The following is a 21,983-nucleotide window of genomic DNA, read 5'->3' on the forward strand; positions in this document are numbered from 1 at the left end:
CTGAGTACGGGGCAAAGGTCATGGTGGGATATCGTACCAGTTCTGTCGTACAAAGGACTAGCATCGTTACACTACCTGAATGACAGTTTGAGGTTTATTTTTCTTGTAGCTTACAGAACGTAAAAATAAATTAACGAAGCGAACATGTACTCTAAAGATTAGGAACTCTATTGAGTAGTTGTTCGGTAATACGAAACTTTGATGACAAACCTTACACACAATATGGCAAAAAGTTGCTTTACCTGTGACGACTCCATTCGTATTTAATAATCGAATAAGTAATAGTAAAAACAGCCAATCATAGATATAACGTCGAAAGATAATAAGCATGAGATTCGTGATATTCACCTACTAGACAATCTATGTACTGAGACACAAACTGTATATACTTTTCAGAATTCTTGTAGCCATTGAGAACTAACATTGCCTAAATGATAATTATGTCTTTAGTTGCCAACGTCATTGGGGCAGATAAAATAGAGCTGCAAGACTCCACTAATATTGACAACTACGTTAGGTACTCGAGCAAAATCTTGAGCGTACATCTTTCTTGTTTTTTTCTGAGGAAAGAACAAAAGAAAGCAAAAAAGCCTTTGTTAACTAATATTGCCCAAGGGCGACAAGGTCACAGCTTATATCCCGAGAATAGAATGCTTTCCTGAAAAGCGTATCAATCGCTAAAACTGGTACGTGTTAACCATTGATTGTTGCACGTACACTAACGTAAGACCTTCGAAGAATTCGACGTAATTTGAACGAACTAGAATGAAACATTTGAGTACACAATTGCCAAACCATATTCCGCGCTATATCAACCCAAACACCATTTTTCTTTGAAGCCCAATTTGAGACACTCTGTCAGTCCAGCAACTGTTTCAACAGACAGACGCACGGAAATCGGGTGTCTGGTACGGTTGTACTAAGGATGTATAAATAGTTCTTAGCCGCCTATCAGGAAACCAGTTTAAATTATTGTAGTAAGTGGTTAGCACCGCTTCAGTGGTCAGAACAATGACTCGGTGCTTGTGGACAAGTTTGTTGGTAGTGTGCCTGGTGTTAGGTAAGTAGAGTGATGAGGTTGATGAAGTGTGACGACCGGTGTAGTAGCAGTGTAACGTACAAGACCACTTATTCACTTCTTCCATAATAGCCTGCGCATCACAGATAGCAGCACAAAGCAGTAAGTTCGAATCAATGTTCTGAAGAACGAGAGTTCTGGTGCACCGTTTTGTGATATACAGTGTGTTATTCTCCATTTTCGTAGAGTCGCGAGTATGCTTCGCTCAATCGTCCGACTACAGTACGGCCACATCGATAGGCTTTTGTTCGCACGCAGTATACATTGCGTTGGTGCCTACCTCCAGAGGCTTGGTCGGGTTACTGAATCCAGCAAATGATGCTGATAATCTTTTAGGTGACAATAACCCATACTTTCCACATACACATCCGTACCCATGACAGTTTTGCTAACGCTATTGACAGCCGATTGTGCTGTATTATTTGCATGATTACAGGCGGAATCAAGAAGTTTGTCACTCGCAAAACAACATACCCATATGTTGAGATGTATATGGGTTTGGTAGGAAGTGTACCTGGTGGAACCATTCTGTGGTTAAACACAGCAGCAACGCGCGCATCGTTTATCACACTGTTAGTGGCAAAGGTGCAAGAATATCCAGAAATGATAGGCGTGTACGTGGATTTCGTTGGTATCACTAACCAATACTCCGTAAGTGCCTGTAGCATGATGAGTGATAATATAAGATCCCATCGGGTAAAGCAGCCGTGTGTTTCATTTTGCAGAACGGATATGCATCATTCATCGCGGAACTGAAAACGGCACTTGTTGCTAAAAACCTGAAGCTGTTTACCGCTTTGCCGTGGGATGCGACTACAAATGCCGATAACTACTTCAACCCAACGCTACCGACTTTACCATTCAACGTGATCAAAACTCACGAAGACATGTATTCGGCGGTAACAAATACTCATCCAATCAGTCCGCTGTTTTCAATGGCAGCTCCATTTGATGTTGAGACAAAAACCATCGTAAGTTATTGTTCAGCAAGACTGTGATACGTATCTGCTAGCCCTGTTTGTTGACGTTTGCGATTGCACAATTTTTCAGTACAACAACGTTTTTAGATGGGTCCTGAAGGGATTTTTACCAAGCACCATAATTATCAGTTTACCAATGTACAGTTTAAAATTTACTACATCAGGCGGTACTCAATTTAATGCTGCTGCAACAGCTGTTGCAACGGATACATATTGTAATGTAAGTATTGATGCACTGCTTCAAACAGTCTTAAATTAGGATATCACTATGCATGTTTTACTTAATCTTTTTTTTTATCATAATCTAGGCATTGTTGTTTGGTACATCAAATACTGTTGGAGCTCCTCAGAGTGGTGAAGGATTTACTTATAGCGCAAATACCTTCTACACCTATAATTCTCCCGCTGCCGTTGTAGATAAGATAAACTTTATCACGGCAACGAATATGGGAGGAGCTGCCGTATACTCGCTAGATCAAGCGGGCAGTACAAATGCTGAATTGTTGCGACAGGTGACTAGTGTGCTTGCGCCAACACCACCTGCTTCCGCAACATATCCTGCAGCAGAACCAGCAACTTGTGGCGTTACAATCAACTTCCCAATACCACCGACCACAACAACGACTACAACACCAACTACAACGACTACTACTACGACTACAACGACCACAACACCGACTACCACTACAACTACAACACCTACAACTACGACAACAACAACCACTCCAACAACAACAACAACTACAACCACTCCAACAACAACAACAACTACAACACCAACTACAACGACTACTACTCCTACAACAACTACGACAACAACTACTCCAACAACAACAACAACAACGGATACAACAACCACAACGACCACAACAACACCGACTACAACAACTACGACGACTCCTACTACCACAACAACTACAACACCAACTACAACGACTACTACTCCTACAACAACTACGACAACAACCACGCCAACAACCACAACAACTACAACACCAACTACAACGACTACTACTCCAACAACAACGACCACCACAACAACACCGACTACAACTACCACGACTCCTACTACCACAACAACCACTACACCCACTACTACCACAACAACACCTACAACTACGACAACAACCACGCCCACAACAACTACAACAACGGATACAACAACCACAACGACCACAACAACACCGACTACAACAACTACGACGACTCCTACTACCACAACAACCACGCCAACAACCACAACAACTACAACACCAACTACAACGACTACTACTCCTACAACAACTACGACAACAACCACGCCAACAACCACAACAACTACAACACCAACTACAACGACTACTACTCCAACAACAACGACCACCACAACAACACCGACTACAACAACAACCACTACACCAACTACCACCACAACAACACCTACAACGACGACAACAACCACAACAACTACAACGCCGACTACAACAACTACTACAACACCTACAACAACCACCTCTGCAGGCAGTACGACAATCGCTGCCTCGCCGAGCACTTGCAATCTCTCAGTGCGTGAGGAGTACGGCACGCTCGTGGGCGAGTTTTGCGCTAGCTTTAAGGCGGTTGCAGCATTCATTACCGAAGGAGCCAGCTGTGGGGTTGTAGCGTAAGTCTGAGCGTTCTGCTTGGTGAATGCGGTGAACAAGATCGTAGATGCCAAGGGGTGCGTAAGAATGGCTAAATAGATGCGATTACCCAAAAGGGTATACGCACTATTATGGCAGAAGTTAGCGGGCTTCTCCTATTTGCGCTATAATGCAAGATCGTCAAATAGGAATAGCGTATACGTATCTAGCGCTAAAGCGATATGATTTATTTCAATGTTAATATAATCGCATTAAATAAAATGAGGCCAAAATTATAAAGAAAAACAAAACACACACTGTTAACATTTTAATGATTTAGCAAGCTGACTCGATGACATATGGTTAAATATTCTTCTCAGATATATCTAAGAAAACGTTTACTTATCGGTACGCTGGAACCATGAAATGTAACCGTACGCTGGTGCTTACCTGTAAAGATAAAAGAATAAAAAGGTGCGTCAGAATGTGTAGGTGCGTTTTGTGTTCTTCATTTAGACAGGAGTGGAGCAAGCTGAATAAAATTTCTCAACCGCGTCAGATCGGTGTGGAAGGCAATTGGAACAAGCGGAACGTAAGTGCATCTTTCACCGATGAAAAAGCCAAAAAAAAAAGAAACAGAACCGTGAACCGTGATGCGAAGTGAAGTGTACTAAAAGGGGAGACAACCGTGGAAAAATGGCCAAAAAAACAGTCGTACAGGAAGGAACGGATGCTGCAGCGGTAACTGCAGCAAACGGTGGGTTACTGTTAGGCTTCTTACCTGCAACGCCTTCCTGCACTTAAGTCGTGAAGATTTTTCACAGTAAGCAAATGACATAAAAGGATGATTGATCTGCAAAAACAGTGATGAAAGTGATATGTGAAAATGATAATGGATGTCTTGGAGCTGCTGTTAAGCACAGGGGGCGGAGCGAGAGGGAAAACATTGGTGTTTTTTTGGTGCTTGTGTGGGTCGTGTGTATGTATGAAGAATTTATACCCTGAAAGGACACCTTGAAGAACGGCGCACATTTAGCGCGTTTAGTTCTTGTGTTTTTGGGGCGAGAAGTAAAACAAAAACAAATTTTCGATATTAATCCCTACCGATTGGGGACCCTTTTACATGGTCGGTTGACAAGTCGTGAAAGTGAGATGATAAGCACACACACATGTACGCGTAAAGGAAAATTGGAAAGCGCGAGAATGTGATTGCGTACACTACCATGTGCGGAAAATGGAGAGTAAGACACGTGCGTAAAGCGAAAACTAAAGATCCCGCATACAACGGTACCGCCGGACCGAGGTGACGATGGCGGACCCAGGATAGGGCATGTGCGTGCCGACGAAAACGAAAAGGAAAGAAAATGAAATCGTGTGAAAATAGGTCAATAACATAAGTAACGCGGCAAACGGCAACAATGGGAAAACCGCAGGGAAACGGGCATGTCCGAGAGATTGCGCGGCCGCAATGATAATGCCGCACAGGATCGTCGCGAATGAAGAATAAAACAAGCAAAAAAACAAAAAAACGAAATAAATAAAAGGGCAACATCGGGACCGTTTTTGCCCGAAGCGTCGAAATTACCGTTCGAAGCGACACAAACGCAGCCCTTCGAATGGTGTTGGTGGAATGTTTTTTTTTCTCTGCTTCTCCTTTTAGTGTTTTTTTTTATTTTTACTACTGGAGAAAGCTGCTCCCAGGGGAATTTCGCGACTTTCCCAACGATGCGTGCGCGTTAAGGAGGCTCCGGTGGTGCGGAGTGGCAAGGTGTTCAGTTTTGCCAAAAATGGTCGGATGGCACGAAGGGTTGGTTGAGCTTGAGCGCTACGCATTGCACACCTTTCGGGTGGGGTTACTGGCCACTGCCAAACGGTACTAGGGTGTCGGTGTAAACATGTCGTACAAATATTCGCCTAACCGACCGCATGGACCAAATGTCACAATACACGAGCATCTTGTGCATTGAGTGAAATGTCATACTTGTCAAAGTATAGTACAGTATAGTAGTATGGATGTGTGTTGTATGTGAACGCATGAATGTAAAATACGGCTTGGTCATCCTAACGAAAAAAAATCAACGTTCCAGATTCATTAGCAGCTGCTTTCCATGAACCAAAACGTTTTCACCTTTTAGTAGCAGTGTGATAATTTTCTTCCGAGGTTCGCTTATTGTACTGCATCGGTATCTAACTAGAGATTTAAAATGAATGTGGAGCACATAATAATGTCTAGAATTTAATTTGACACAGACTGTCACTTAATTGACCTCAATGTCATCGATTATAGTGTACAAAGAAGTACACACTGGTAATATGTTTATACCGTTGGGTTGAGTTCTTACAAATCGATTGGGATTTTCGGTGAAAAGGAAGAATAGATATGTTGTAATTATTCTACAACAAAGTCATGTTTTTGATTTGTGACTAGGGTTAAGTTGCTGCTGTAAAAAGTGGTCCTATTTATTGTCGCATATGTTACGAAAAAAAGGAACGAAATTTTTAACCACCAACGAACCGAGCCGGCACTTTAAAACCGGCTTGAATCTGATCGCAAAGCGTCGTATGAGAAAAAGAAATAATCGTAAAGGAACGATCAAGCAAAGTATCAATACTTTTTTCATCCATTTCTACATCCAAACATTCTGCTGTACAAAACAGATCGAATCGAATGGTTTAGTGTGGCGATCGGATCAGTCGAGCGCCGATAATTAACATACCACATCACTCACTCTATTAGCTGTTTTATAAACCCTACTTCACTTAATTGGTCATCTTAATTGACCTCAATGTCATCAATTATAGTGCACTAAGAAGTACACACTGCTATTATGTTTATACCGTTGGGTTGAGTTCTTACACATTGATTGCGATTTTCGGTGAAAAGAAAGAATAGATATGTTGTAATTATTCTACAGTAAAGTCATGTTTTTGATTTGTGACTAGGGTGAAGTTACTGCTGTAAAAAGTGGTCCTATTTATTGTCGCATATGTTACGAAAAAAAGGAACGAAATTTCTAACCAGCAACGAACCGAGCCGGCACTTTGCAACCGGCTTGAATCTGATCGCAAAGCGTGGTATGAGAAAAAGAAATAATCGTAAAGGAACGATCAAGCAAAGTATCGGTACTTTTTTCATCCATTTCTACATCCAAACATTCTGCTGTACAAAACAGATCGAATCGAATGGTTTAGTGTGGCGATCGGATCAGTCGAGCGCCGATAATTAACATACCACATCACTCACTCTATTAGCTGTTTTATAAACCCTACAATTTTTTCTTCGTTTCCGGCAGGGTGGTAGAGGATCATAAAAACGACCCCTCCCATAACTACCTGCCCCCCCCCGGTTCTCCACGTTTCTCCATCACTCTCCCACATCTATTTCGGATGCGTTTTTTTTTGTTTTGAGGTCAGCGGTCGGTAATCAGAACCGATCGAAGTGATCGAGAGTGCAACCGATCGGTTTCCGACCGAATGACACTAGACGATTTCCCCTGCCCACGGCCGATTATTTGCCCTTTTTGGCCGCGGCCACGAGAAAGGCAAGATAGGAGCAACACCATATCAACGGACTCCTTTTGCCTTTATCCTTACCCCTCCCCCCCTGTCTACAGTGCTGGGATACGCCCAAGAACGCTGACGTTGGCTTGGTCAGCACCCTTTTGATCAACAGGTTTCAACCAAACTCCCCGAATTCGAATTTTGGGGCCAAACGCATCTGGCACCTTTTTTTTGTTTTTTTGGATTTTGTTGTTGTTGTTCCGTTCCGTTTCATTTGTGTTTGGGGGACAATCGGGACAGAAGGGGGGAGGGGGGGAGCAAACATTTTTGGAGCCGTCGTACACATTCGGCACAATTTGATAGCTCCAGGCACTAAGAGAAGCTAGATTCCGGCGAAAGCTATCACCGGCAGTTACTATCTATGCTGTTGAGTGACTGTTGTTGTTGTTGTTGTTGTTTTGCTTTTTTTTCTCCTCTCATTCCACCCCTTTTGGCGCTGCAGGGAACTTCTTTTTTTTCTCTTCTTCTTAATGTAGTGTGTCGTTCCGTTTGTTGTGTTCCGTCCCGTCATATCGCTTTCCCTAAAGCTTGTCAACCAGCTGGCCAGCGTTGGCACTGGAACCGGGCCACCGACATAGCATCATAAACCGCGGACGCGCGCACACATACACACGTCTACGTCTCGTCTACTCTCTCTCGCACTTTCTCGGTCCACGATCTTACACCGGTGTTTTCCGAACGTGTCCCTTACCATTCTTCGCTCACACGGTGCACACACACACACACAAAAAGGGGCATACAGGGTGGCCCGGTTTGCCCTAGAGCGGTGGCAAAAAAAAAGTAAGAGGAAACATACACACACACAAACACACATACACGAAAAGAGATCAGAAGAACAAGCAAGTCGCTTCTGCTGGGGATGGTTTCGAAAGTGGCGAAGCAGCGTCTCGTTTGGTGGAAAAGAAAGTGGACAGCAAGGTCCGGCCCATCCATCTTCACCGAAATAAAAAAAAACTCCCCCCTCCGGGAGTACGGTGGCGTTGGCTGACGGCAGACGAAGGATATACAACTTGACACATTAGATTAGCAACGGGGGATTCGAGCTATGCTGAAGTTAGAATGCGCGATATCAGTAAAGGAGTGAAGAACTGATGCTTGGAGAACTGATCTTTGCAAGTGTCAAATATCTCCAAGTCTCCAAGTAACCTAAACACCTGCAGATCAAGAACTCCTACAGCTTCAGAACCCCCTTGTGTGCTAGATCAGGGATCTCCAAACTTTTTATATGGCAAGAATAGCCAGACAGCTGAGGGCCAATCTCGGGATCTCTCGGGAGGGCATGCGGCCTTCAGTAACTTGGAGTGTCAGGCCTCAAAAGAGTCGTGATCTATATTTGTTGGGAATCCTGGGTAGATTTTATCAAAACTACATTGTAAAAGCGATTTGACATGTTTGAGCAATATGACAGGTGTACTCAATTCAATTCTGACGTATAATAACACGCTGTCAAGATCAAGTGACAAAGTTTGCAGAATTCTCCAAATTCTGTTCTAGCTGAAGTAGAATTTCTCTTTAAAACCTCATTTTGGTACATCACCGCTTATGCACCGCAAGTTAACGAAGTTATAAAATGGTAACATCATTCTGTGGTCTTTATAGGCAACTCTTGACATTGACGAGTGACTTTCGAGTTAGTGTCATCTGTTCATCGTCAATTCTAAAATCTTTGGGCATTTTTACTGTAGCTTTAAGAACAGAATATACATTACAACGTTGTGTAAAATAGAACGTCACACATTTCCATGCGTCAACAAAACCGAAAGCAGCACCGTTTCTTAGAACATGTTCTGGATTTTATTTGCTGAGTGTTTTTTTTGTTTTGTTTTTTTGGTATTCTTGTTGCTGAGGTACCTGCTCTGTTGCCTCATCATACACAATGTCTCCCAGCGCGGGCCGAACAGCGGTAAAACAGTTAGAGAGAAATAAAGACAAACATGCGTTTGGGTTAGTGAAGGTGAGGTTTGTGAGAAATATGGAGTTATACGTGTTGTTACAGTTGCAACCCCCCATAGCCCATAGGTACGGTGTGTGAGGATGAGGAAACGTGCCCCGAAAAACTCGGGTTGCGTGTACCGTTAAGATTGTACTGAGATTGCATGAGATGTGGAGTTGAGGATGAAGAAGGTATGAGGGGAAGGATGGCGCGGCACAGGCCAAGTGTTGGCCATTGTCACCTACCTGCAGTATTCCTATCAGTAACGTTGAGTAAAATAATCTTGTCAGCCGCATGCTCAATCTTTGCTGTGAACCGGCTGTAGAAGAAGAGAAGAATACAAAGTGTTATTGGAATGGAAATTTGAGGTTTTATTATATTTTTAAATATTTTTTTTACAAATATAAAATTAAAATAATTTGTGGATGTACATGTGGAAGTATGAGATAGCTATTTCAGATGTAAAAATAAAAAGATAGAAAAAAAAGAGACAGAGAGAGACAGAGAGAGAGAGAGAAGGGAATACATTTATCCCAAAAATTTCCATCCATCCATTTGAATATGCTACGCATAGTAAAGGGGTAGAATCTGCTTCAAAGGTACCCCCTGACACGAATAGATATGCCTGTCACAATTTGCTTGTTTATTTAGATGCTCTCATTTAGTTGAATTAGGGACAAGAAAAGATCGATTACGTAGAGTAACAGTGTGGCGAACACTAACGTGCGGTCGTTCAATTCAGGACAGCTCGCGATAGATGTCAGTCAGCGAAGAATTTCCAACAATTCTTAGTAGCGCCATTACACACCAGAAACACTTGTATCAACGGATGACGCTGCAAAACATTTTGTTTGCAACTTTTTGTCTAAAGTCTCCGTAGACGAGACAGGGCAAATGGAGCATCTACTCATGACAGAAGCGTCGCCTTGTAATTGCAGATCGTGCAATCGCTCGGTATGAAGTAGCTTTAACAATTGCTAACTGCGCCCCTACGTTAATGTCACCATCCAAGGTCTTCCGGCAAACGGTGGACGAAACGATTTCCGTTTGCCAATGCATTGAGCGCATCCTGCATACAATAATCGTATGCATGCCGCATGTTCGTATGGCTGAACCTTAACCATGGTTTCTATAATTTATCATCTTAATGACACATTGTCTGCAATCGGATTTTAAGTTGATGTTGGTCTCAATTTGGCCAAAAGGGGAACCTTTGTAAGGCAGTTCTCCTTCGTAGACCAAGGATTTTTAGTCTCTCTTCAAGTTGAAGTGGAATATTCAAAAGTAGTTGTGGAATCTTCTCTCCTTTCTCGAAGAAATAATTTCCAAAATGAAGAATATGTCAGTTAAGAAGGTTTGGTACATAACTGATATGTTTTGAAGAATGTCCACAAAGAATTCTTCTTCAAATAAAATAAATTCCTAACCGTTGATCATACTCTCTGTAACAGTGACAGTTCCTACCTGAGGTATTGCTTGTTCTTTTTCTGTTTTGCATTATTAAATATATTCTTAAAAATGCCCGGAAATAAATCTCAACAATGTTCTCCAGGTTAGACAACATTAGACAACAAACAGTCGAATTGTGCTTGAGCGGATTATTATACCGACAGTGAGAGTATTCCGTATCCGAAACATCCACAGTGAAACGACGTCAATTCGATCGTTTATCTCTCGCTCTCTCTCTCTTTTTCTTCCATTTCCAGCGATGTTTTGATCATCTCCCTTTCTCCTTCCCAACGTCTCTCCCGAAAAACCCATCACCCTGGTGAAAGGGTTTTATTATCTACTGTTTCTCTTTCCACACAATCCCACCACCAGCGCCGGTCCCAGCGTTCAGCAGCATCACTCACAACTGCCAGACATCCTGAAAACGTTCCGCGACCGCCCGTGGGGTGAATGGTATTGATAGCAGCAGCATGTGTGTACGTGCCCACATTCGCCAGGAAATTTCCCGCTCCGTCGGTATGCCAAACCGTCCGGGGCCGGTGCGCGCTGCCAAAACGCTAATCAGCGTAACGTTTCTCAGCAACAAGCAGCAGCGGCCTGCGGTGCGGTGCGGTTACATTCCCGAACGGGGCAACCGAAAACTGCTTCATCTCACGTGACGCTTCCCGTTTCGGTCGCGGTTGCCCGGAGGTTTTTGTTTTTTTTTTTTTATTTGTGAAACGGAAACGGCCGAAGTATGCCCCCGGGGGTGATGCCCGAACTGTTAACTCGCTTTTGTTCGTTCCTATTATTGGTTGCTGCTTCCAGCAAAACTGAAAGCGACACACGCGTCCTCTTGGCCACATTCCCGCCATTCGCCCCTTGCCGAGGAACGGAAACATAATGCTATCTTGCGTTGTGCGAATCTTGTGTCCCGAGCACAACGGGTCCGATTGCAGGTCAATAGGCCTGAGGGTCGCCCAAAATCAGGCAAGGAAGAAATGCAACTTTCGTCTTGTGGATGGTACCGAAACACGCTTTCGATCCTCGCACATCTTTGCACCCGTTCCGTCCTGGTCCGGTACGCGTGCGAATGTGTATGATGAGGTGCGTAAAAGTAGGCTTAAAAGTGATCGTATTCGATTGACTGGTTCGAAGTGACACAAGATGTAACACATGTTTTCTTTTTTTTTTGGTGAAATTTTAGAAATTGTCAAATGTAGTTGATTTGCTATCGAATGCGGCTATTTTTAATTAAAAAGTAATTTTACTAAGGTTCGTCGCTTTATCGGCCGTTGAAGTCTTTTGAATCGCAAACACTTTAAATAGTGTTTTTTTTGCTATTTAATTAGTTTAATCCCGATTTTATTGAGGTTCGTCGTCTCATCGGTCGTTGAAATCTTTTGAATCGCGAACACTTTAAATAGTGTTTATTTGCTATTTAAGAAGCTAAATTCCAATTTTAGTGAGGTTCGTCGCTTTATCGGTCGTTGAAGTCTTTTGAATCGCAAACATTTCAAATAATGTTTATTTGCTATTTAAGAAGCTCAAATCCAATTTTATTGAGGTTCGTCGTCTTATCGGTCGTTGAAATCTTTTAAATCGCGAACACTTTAAATAGAGTTTTATTTTGCTATTTAATAAGCCCAATCTCAATTTTAGTGAGGTTCGTCATCTTATTGGTCGTTGAAGTCTTTTGAATCGCAAACACTTTAAATACTTTTTTTTTGCTGTTTAAGAAGTTTTATGTGTAGTTTTTGTATATTTTACACTTATAATTGTTTTCTAAATTTTTCCTTCAAGTAAGTTAATTTCATTTCTTAAAGTGATATTAAAAAAAGGAGGTACAATCACTGGTTACGGTAGAGAAAGCAATTTCGATAGAGAAACACTTTGCAAGCTCATATTTTTTTTTCGTTCAGTGGCAGTTTGATACTGCATTTGGTTAAACAAAGTTACACCATCCGTTAGCAATTAGTTCGCAAACAAATGGGTATCCATTTTTGTCTGAATCACCAATTTTGGGTTGTATGAAGTTGACGGTAACGTCCTAGCCTAGCTATCGTGCGCAAACGCAACACGCACCCGATCACCTGTCAACGAGCGCACGGGGCCGTTCGAAACATTCCCCGGTACGTGCCCATTCGTGTGCATCCGCTGCCATTACGGTCGTGGCCGATAGAGCGATAGTTTTTTTTTTGTTTTTTTTTGGGGTGGGGATCCATCCATCTAGGGAACCGGTGTGTAGCGCAGGAAGTTTGTCGCTTCCTCGGGCTGATTTCGTCCCCCGGAGGCGCGCGTACGTTCCCGGCCCCCCGGGGGCAGAACTGGTGCCCTGCATGCTAATCATCCAGGCCCATCCGATGACGGACGGTGCCCATCCGGCACAACGGATCCAAAAAAGGTCTCGCCGTACGGGTAGCCCGGGGGGAAAGGGGTGGTAAAAAGATCCGAAATGATCGGTCACACCGTAGGCAAGCGCGCACTCGCGCTAACACCAGCACCGATTTACACCTCACTCTTATACACTGTTTGTGCTCATGCCCGACGCTGGCTGCATGCGTAACGAAGCGCTGTGCGCGCTGTGTACAGCGGTGGGTTCCCGAAATTCGTTGAACATTTTATTATTCATTCATTTCATTCTTTTCTATTGGGTTCTTTATGAAGCGTTATTGTACTTTTTTTTGTGTTGCTTCTCTACCCCTCGTTGTTGTTATTGTTTGCTGCTGTACATCCCTTTTGGTTTAGCGGAGGACGTGATTTGGGTGCCAATATGGATTTTGTGCCGGTAGATCACCATTCCGATGTCTTGCTGCGTAACACCGGCACCACGATGTGATCAGTTTTCCACGAGCAGCGAACCGTGAAACATCGGTCAAATAGGACCAACCAGGACATTGTACTACAACCGGGTGTTTGTGTGTGTTTTGTATGTGTGTGTGTCTGTGTGTGTGAAGATATGTGGGAGTGATTTGTTCTAAAGACATCCAAATACATCCAAATTGGCAACTTGGCAAGATGTTGGCATAGCTAAAAGATTTGGATTTAGCTATTCAACTTCTTGTTTATTTTTCCAATTTACATACAACGAGAGCGAGAGTGTGTACTTGTGAAGGGGGGTTAAAGTGTGCAGGGTTAAACCCATCTTCGCTTGGGATAGTGCCCGACTACTATCAACAACGTGTCAATCATCGATACAGCGCCATCTATCAGCAAAATGGGATAAATCCTACGAAAGACAGCATTCGGCAGTAGGCGACGAACCTTGAAAAACATTCCCATTCAAGCGTATTAGTGTAATGCGATAAAACACTACAAACAATGTATAAAAGTTTCATTTCCAGCACCAATTTGTGTGCGAACCTCCCTCCCAAAGGTGCTACCAAAGTAAAACCGCCAAAACGGGTCTTTACCGATAGCTTACTAACCTACTGCCCGAGCAGCAATGGCACACGCCAGGTTGGAATAGTGACCAACAACCAGCACCACTGAACCTGGTGGCGGAATGTTGACATGTGCACGGTTGATGCCAGTGCGTTCCCTTCCCAATAATGCTTCCTGTGTTTCATGCCGTTACGCTCATTCGATGCATCCACAAAACAAAAAAAAACATTAGCGCATCCGATAACGGATGTACAAATTAATGAACTAACCTCAAAAAATAAAACACACACACATGCACACAAAACAGATACTAAATGTACCGCTGGTGTGGGGTTTCCATTCCAGACATTCCACTTGAAATATATTATTTATGATTTTCATCTATACCGGCAAAACCCCCCCTCGGTTACAGTGAAAGGTAATGGGCAACGCAGCAGTAGTATAAAGCAGCACGAACTTCACGGTTTCCTGGTTAAAATTAAACAGCGATTTTAATCAACGGAATTTTCTGATGAACATTAGCTAATGGGGTGGCGAATCGGTGGCACGGTACGGTTCCGATGGGCACAACTTATTAGCCTCGTTTTTTTTCCTTCCCTAAAATTTCTTTTTGCTTTTTGTTTTTTTTTTGGTAAATCTTTCTTCCTTTTTTTCTTGCAGGTATTAGACGTTTCTTTGCAGTGGATGAATTTTTGGACTACGTGTGTGCACAGAAGGTTTCACCCCATACCGTTGGTGACACATATTTTGTAGCTTTTTTTTATTTTACTTTATTTTATAAAGACCTGTCTTCTGTTGACAAATTAATCGATTTGTCCGGTTATAATCTGTCTCATTTAAATTAGTTTTTATTTAAAATTTCTTCTGCATTGGCAGAATTTTCCAGCAATATCCAGGTTTGATAATCGCTAGTAATTTTTTTTCTCGAAAGGAGAGATTATTATAATAAAGAAAGAAAGTAAAAGCAAAGAATCAAAGTAACGATTCGCACTGCCTGGATTTATTAGATTGAACTCAGTTTGTAAGCATTTTTTTTTCGTCCGAAAATAAAATTCACACTTCATGATTTGTGTTTTTTTTTCTTCTTATTATCACACCTTCAGCTCATCTTTTCCCCATTCACCGTGGGTTAAAAAAGTCACACAGACACATGCTTTATTGTGTGCGTTGCCGATGGTACGGCAATTACACACGTTCCCATGCAAACATTCAATAAGGTGATGAAATCGTGCGACTAATTTTGCAAATTGCACTTTCAGTTGTAAGTAGCGTGTGTGCGATGACCCCATACTAAAGGAGGAAGAAAAAAATAAGTTCAGTTTAGTTCCCGCCGGGTTCAGTTCTTCCAAGGCTGCTAACGCCCCGTTTTTTTTTAGTCATACTGAGCTGCACAGAGTGAATGATGCATCTGGTGCAAGGGCACCGACCCTTCAGGCATTGCAAGCTTTATCTCTCTCTTTCTCTTTTTCTCTCTCTCTCTCATACACACACACGCGCGCGCACACGCAAAAAGCTTTAGTAAGGTTGAAGGCTGCTGTAGGTTGCGGTAAGGGATTTGATTGTTGATAGACGACGAACCCGCCATACACCACACGGTAAAGGACCGGTCAATTTCGGAATTGTGTGCAATACATGCAAGCGGGTGTGTGCGTTTGTACAATGCGGAAAGAGCATGGAAAGAGTGTAAAATTCTTTCCGCCGTCGATTTTTTTCTGTTTATCGAATAAACGCTGTTGGGTGAATCTAATCTCCACTGTTAACAGGCAAGAAACCGGTAAAACTAGAGCAAAATATTGGAGTACGCGAACACATTGGGATTCACCTTATTCTCACCTTGTTATTATTTCACTGGTTTAACGCGTACCGCTGTAACTACGCTTCAACTGTCACTGTCGCGTGGCTGCGTACGGGGAAAGGATAAACTACTGGTTGCGTACGTATACACACGAGCGTTACGCCCGTTACGCTTCACACCGGTTACACTACTAAATTTCAAATCACACCAATGTTAGTTTACAGGCACAGCTGCACAACACACCGGGTGCCACCTGAATATCCGATTGTGGTTCGCTTTATTTTAGCGACACTTTATACCGAAGAAAACGTTTAAACGTACCGGCAACTAACACTCACTAACACTTACACACCTTTAGTACTCGGATAGTACACGAAGGATGCCGTTCTTCACGCTCCTTACATCAACTGTCAATTTGAAAACAAAACACCACGGGAAAGCCCAGCATCCACGCTTTTCGTTGAAGCGTTGTTGCGGTTGTTGTTTGTTGCAAAAAAAAAAAGATTGCGCTTGTCCCGCAAAGTGTAGTGTGACGCTGATAAGCGTCCCCGTATGTATTTGACTGGGGCACCAGGACCCACAACTCGGCGATTGTTTTTTGGCGATTTAGGTAGCCCGCGCGTCCGAACACCACGGTTGTCTATGGCAGAATGTTTAATTCACCTGTTTGCTTTCAGCGTTATAGTCGATCCGTGTGAGCCCCCGAGTCCGGCTGGCTACCAAGGCGCAGATGATGATGTATGGACCACCATCACCACCATCACCACCAAACGCCACGTTCCTTCCGTACGCTTTCGCAACCCACCAGGCTAAAATAGGCGTCCTCACCTCAAATCCAGCCACCTCTCCCCCGAAAATAGGCTCACGGCATTTATCTGCCCTTTTCGCTCCAGCTCATGCTGGTCCGTTCCTTCCTACACCACGGTGACTTCTCTTTCGACTTTCTTCGTGCTGTTCGGTCGGTTCACCACCTCGGTCTGCTCGCTTTCGGGGCATCGAAGTCTCTGGTGCAAAAATAAAAAAAAAAACATTATACACATACACCGGCTACTACCAGAAGAGGAGACAGAGAGAGAGAAAGAGAGAGATGAAGAAGAAGAAGAAAAAAAAGAAGCAAACACACGTGGTCATTCTCCGGGAGGCTTCGCTCATATCGCGATCCCGGCTTTTTGTTGTTGCGGTTGTTGTTGTTCGAAAGAAAGCAAAACCGCTCTCGTTCGCCATTTCATTCTTCTTCGGCTGTATCTAACAGCATCACATTGGCGGACTCTTTCAGCCACTGGAGCTTGCGCTTTGGCTTTCTTTTCCCAAGCGTTGGCAACCAAAGGGAAGAGAGAGAGAGAGAAGATGTGAGTGTGAGAGAAAGAGATGTATATCATCTGAAGTTGGTGGATTTCCGGTGGAGTCTACATGCACTTGAGACGAGCCTCCCGCGAGATACGAAAGAAAAGTGCGTATGAAAGCCTACATCGAAGAGTAAAGAATGAGAGAGAGACCGAGAGAGAGAAAAGAAAGAGAAAGAATGAAAAAACGAAGAAGCGCATGCGTACGCAGCTTCGCACATTGCGCTCTTTTCTACGCCAGCAGTTCGCCACACCTGACCCTTTCGGCAGGTTTTGCCCTATCTTAACCGTAACCCCGGTACATTTCGCTCTCCAACGCGTTACGAACGGGATAGGGAAAAGAAAGCGAAAAAGAAAGTTCTCTCGCTCATGCGGTGTGCGGTCTGGTGGGCAGATGTTCTAGACATTATGGTGACCAGATCTCGTTCTGGCGCTGAAACAGGTTTAAACCGTTTTACCCTTGCTCGGGAGTTCTGAGATCGTTCATAACCCAGTTCCAGAGAACTTTCAAGGTCAGGAATTCGAATTCTTCGTGTTCTTGGTGAATTCTTGCTGCTTGCACGAATGTTGGTGAAGATGATACAGAGTTCTTTTCATGCCCTATTAGGACTACTGCGGAAACCTGGAGTGACGTATATAGTCGATGATGATATCAACTCTGCATTTACATCCAATTCAAAGTCGTCTATGAAGTTGACGATTATCATCAAAGGAAAGACCCGGCAGATGTTGGGCATTTGCGCATGCTCTCGCCGTCGAGATGTCTTTGCAAAACGTTCTCACGCGTATTCGCCCCATTCGTAAGGATTAGCCCGTCTAATGTGCACCTAAACGTCCAGGGAAACATTCAAGAGCGCATTCACCTGACGTGCAGCTAATAAATGAAGCTCGTCCTTCCCCACAAGCCGCTAGAGCCTGGTATGGCGGTAAGTACCAATTAAAGGCGGATTGCAGTAAAATAAGCTTATCGAAATAATCCTACCGATTAATTGAGCGATGAAAGCGGTAGCCTGAGGAACCTTTCATACGTATGATATTCCTCCTTCTCCTCTTCCGCCCTTTCGGTTGGTGTCCTCTGTACAGGCGCGACATAAAAACAACCGTTTAACGGCTAATATTTACACGCTTGTCCACACAGGAACGGATCCGGAATTCGTAATTGCGCACCCGATGCATCGGCCGACCGGGTGACCTGAATATTGGGATGTTGCGCGGGTGTTTGCACATCACGACACTCTTCGGCACAGCTGTGACGAACCCGGACTTTTCATTTTTGGGTCGGTTTTGCAGTACCGTTTTGATGTGCTGCAAAAATAAAAACAACCTAACTGCCACCACACTTTGGATTGCAAACGGTTCCGGAAACGGTACACGAAAATTTCTCCCCAGCCAGCGAACCCTAACGTCCGTGGAGGTATACATCAATCGATGACGAATGCCCCCCTTCCCAAAAAACAGTGCGGTGCCGATTGATTGCGATAACCAAACGCAAACAGATTATGATCCAGTTTTGTAGGTCTCGCTTTCCTTGGGCCGGAACCGGAAAATGATCTCAATCTTCTTTTTTTTTGGGGTATATGTGAGATCTCGATGCAGTCCCGAAACTGGTGACCAGTCCGACCACCAGTGTCCGCTATCTTCGTTGGTGGAATGGGAGTTGGTAGCGAACAGACATAAAACTGTCCAACCCCAGCAGTTTGTCCGTACCACTTTCGAACCAATTAGAATTCCGTGGAGCTGTTTGTTGTCTGGGTGTTTTCTTCCCCCATCAAGCGCACCTCCCGCTGCTGTGCTGTCAGCCGGTACCGGCCATCTTTGCTACTGGATCACCGGTGAAGATAATGCCGTAGTTGGGGTGGTCTCGCTAGTCGGTTTGGATGGTGCGAGATTGGAATCCGTACCGGGTTTTAGATGGAATGCATTATTTTGAGGCCACTGAATAATTCCGCACTGTTGTTGCACAGGTATGTGCGAGAAATGATAAGCAGGTCGTTAACCCAAGATCCGGATCAAGATCCTGTGTCATCTGACATCATTAGTTGTGGTTTTACGGATTTACGCATACCCTTGTACAGTGGGAAAAATTTGAGGTTTCGGACAGATAGCATTGCAGATCTCAATTTAAATCTCATCAAAGTACAGGAAGTCCCCAAGTTACCCAGTACCTGATATACATGGATTCGTAGATTTTGACAGCTTAGTAATAAAATAAGTAAAAACATGATTGATAAGACTAATTAGAATAGTTTTGATTAGTATTCGATGTACGCTGAAATTCAAGGCATGCACATCTTTTCGCTATAATAATATATCTCGAGGAATATCTTAACAAATCTCAAATAATGCTTTAATGAAAAAATAGAATAAAAAAATAGAAAAAAATAAAATTATAAAAATTTCATAAGGCTATAGCCTTACCTTTTTCCCTCATTTTTGCACCAAATTTTGCATATAACTCGGTCGGTATCCAACGAATCGCCAATCTTTAATCTGTGGTCGATAGATGGCACCAATGGCTACATTTTCTTCTTGGACGGCCATACCGTCAGATGTCTGTGCCAGAAGTTATTCGGGGAACCAAGTTCCTTACCCTGTTTTTGAACAATTTAGCAAAATTGAAAAATGTGATATATTTTAATGGGAATTTGTTGCAATATGTTTCTTTTCACTCAAATAATGCTTTAAACTAAAAAAAGAATAAAAAATCGAAAAAAAATTTTCAAAAAAATTTCAACTCGAAAATTTCATAAGGGGTACCCCTTGCCATTTTTTTGAGAAATTTTGCAAAAAAAATAAAATTGTTTTATTTTAATGCCAATTGGTTGCAATGAGTTTCTTTTCACTCAAATAATGATTGAAATAAAAAAAAGAGTGAAAAATAATGAAAAAATCAAAAAAATCAAAAAAATGAAAATTTACTAAGGGTCATTTTTGCACCAAATTTTGCCTATAACTCGGTCGGTATCCAACAGATCGCCAATCTTTAACCTGTGGTCGATAGATGGCACCAATGGCTACATTTTCTTCTTGGACGGCCATGCCCTCAGATGTCTGTGCCAGAAGTTATTCGAGGAACCAAGTTCCTTACCCTGTTTGAGAAATTGTAAAAATTTTCTCATTTTTGCACCAAATTTTGCCTATAACTCGGTCGGTATCCAACGGATCGCCAATCTTTAACTTGTGGTCGATAGATGGCACCAATGGCTACATTTTCTTCTTGGACGGCCATGCCCTCAGATGTCTGTGCCAGAAGTTATTCGAGGAACCAAGTTCCTTACCCTGTTTGAGAAAATGTAAAATTTTTCTAATTTTTGCACCAAATTTTGCCTATAACTCGGTCGGTATCCAACGGATCGCCAATCTTTAACTTGTGGTCGATAGATGGCACCAATGGCTACATTTTCTTCTTGGACGGCCATGCCCTCAGATGTCTGTACCAGAAGTTAATCAAGGAACCAAGTTCCTTACCCTGTTTGAGAAAATGTAAAATTTTCCTCATTTTTGAGCAATTTAGCAAAATTTATAAATGTGATATATTTTAACGCGAATTTGTTGCAATATGTTTCTTTTCACTCAAATAATGCTTTAAATAAGATAAATAATAAAAAATCGAAAAAAAATTTTCAAAAAAATTTCTACTCGAAAATTTCATAAGGGGTACCCCTTGCCATTTTTTTGAGAAATTTTGCAAAAAAATTAAAATTGATTTATTTTAATGCCAATTGGTTGCAATGAGTTTCTTTTCACTCAAATAATGATTAAATTAAAAAAAAATAAAAAATCCCACATTTTCGTTTCAACACACGTATTTACTCTTTTTGCAACTCGACTAATCAAGGCTACAAGCTTACACTATGCCGTATTTATTATGACTCCGTAACGAGTTGTTAAACGAGCTGACTCCTAATAATAATTCACTCTGAGTTGACTCACTAAAAAGCGTATTGTCAATGGCCTCAATGGCATCTATCATATTGGATTCTTTTCAAGGAACTCGCCATATCCACACGCATGAACCTGCACCACCAGAGTAGATCCTTTACTCGACAGCCTAATCTGCGTGTATATATTGGGTGTGTCACCACGTCGGTCGGTAACCATCAGTGAACGGGCAATCCCTAGGCTGATGGGATCAGTCGGCGAATTGCTAACGAGAAATGCTCGTACCGTTTTATTGCTATTATTATTTCTTTTTTTGGAAAGTGCCAATTTTGAGTGATAGTGTTATTTTCGTGTTTTATATATCTTTATTCAGCTCACAAGCTCACAAGCTGCCCGGGCCGGGGTGACTTTCTTCCCGCGGCCCCGAAAATGTTTTTTGGCAATTTGTTTCCCTCCTCTCGGATGCATTTTCTCTCTCGCTCGCACCTTGCCCCCAGGGAAAGGAAGACAAGGGAGAGGGGAAGGGGGGGAAGGGGTGGTAGATTTCGGAGGTTTCGCGTTTTTATTTTGGCACGCGGGATGCTTTTTGTGTGTGAGTGGCGATTTTTTTCTTCTTCTCCTGATTCCTGCTGCTCAGCCGCGTTCCTTCGCATCTTGTTCAGCTTTTTTTTTCCTTCACATTTCACGTTTAGTAGGTTGACATCCCCCTTTCCGGTTCCTTTTCCGCACCCCCCCTTCATGTTCGAAAAACCAAAAAAAAAGAGCCGATACGATCGGATCAGTTGGTATAGGAGCCCGCCAGGTGAGTGTGGCCCCATGTGAATGTTTTCCCTTCTGTACGGTTTTTTTTTGTTGTTGTTGTTTCTCTTTTCTGCTCCCTACCATCCCCCGTCTCGTTCCTCAGTTTCGCTTCTTTCCCATTTTCCTTTCGCACATTCCAGAGACCTTCATTTCCCTTTTTTGACCAGTTTTCTACAAGTTTTCTTTTTCGCTGTTTT

The 21,983-nt window shown here is 42.8% G+C and overlaps 2 protein-coding genes across 4 annotated transcripts in view; one reads left to right on the forward strand and one right to left on the reverse strand.

The window, feature by feature from the left end:
• The window catches only part of LOC125762668 (uncharacterized), a 29,779-nt gene extending 11,546 nt beyond the window's left edge, over positions 1–18,233 (reverse strand). Inside the window, exons 1-2 of one of the 2 annotated variants that reach the window (XM_049425057.1) lie at positions 15,799–18,233; positions 9,399–9,472 (exon numbers count right to left, since the gene is read on the reverse strand). In XM_049425057.1, coding sequence (XP_049281014.1) covers positions 9,399–9,449 — 51 coding nt within the window. In that variant the 5' untranslated portion in view covers positions 9,450–9,472; positions 15,799–18,233. Of the gene's footprint in view, positions 1–9,398; positions 10,293–15,798 lie in introns of those variants that run through there. The other variant, XM_049425050.1, reaches the window with a different exon arrangement.
• LOC125762628 (integumentary mucin C.1-like) lies at positions 954–3,963 on the forward strand. 2 transcript variants are annotated; one of them, XM_049424974.1, is made up of 8 exons: positions 954–1,060; positions 1,151–1,180; positions 1,265–1,414; positions 1,515–1,729; positions 1,804–2,049; positions 2,129–2,278; positions 2,367–3,179; positions 3,276–3,963. In XM_049424974.1, exons 1-8 carry the CDS (start codon positions 1,012–1,014, stop codon positions 3,702–3,704), a joined length of 2,082 nt encoding a protein of 693 aa, XP_049280931.1. In that variant the 5' UTR covers positions 954–1,011; the 3' UTR covers positions 3,705–3,963. The 2 variants fall into 2 exon arrangements, with proteins under 2 accessions (XP_049280931.1, XP_049280922.1); XM_049424965.1 differs by having other exon boundaries at positions 2,367–3,963.
• Positions 18,234–21,983: the final 3,750 nt, after the last annotated feature.

Source organism: Anopheles funestus, chromosome X (assembly GCF_943734845.2).
Source record: "Anopheles funestus chromosome X, idAnoFuneDA-416_04, whole genome shotgun sequence".
NCBI classification, from domain to species: Eukaryota; Metazoa; Arthropoda; class Insecta; order Diptera; family Culicidae; genus Anopheles; species Anopheles funestus.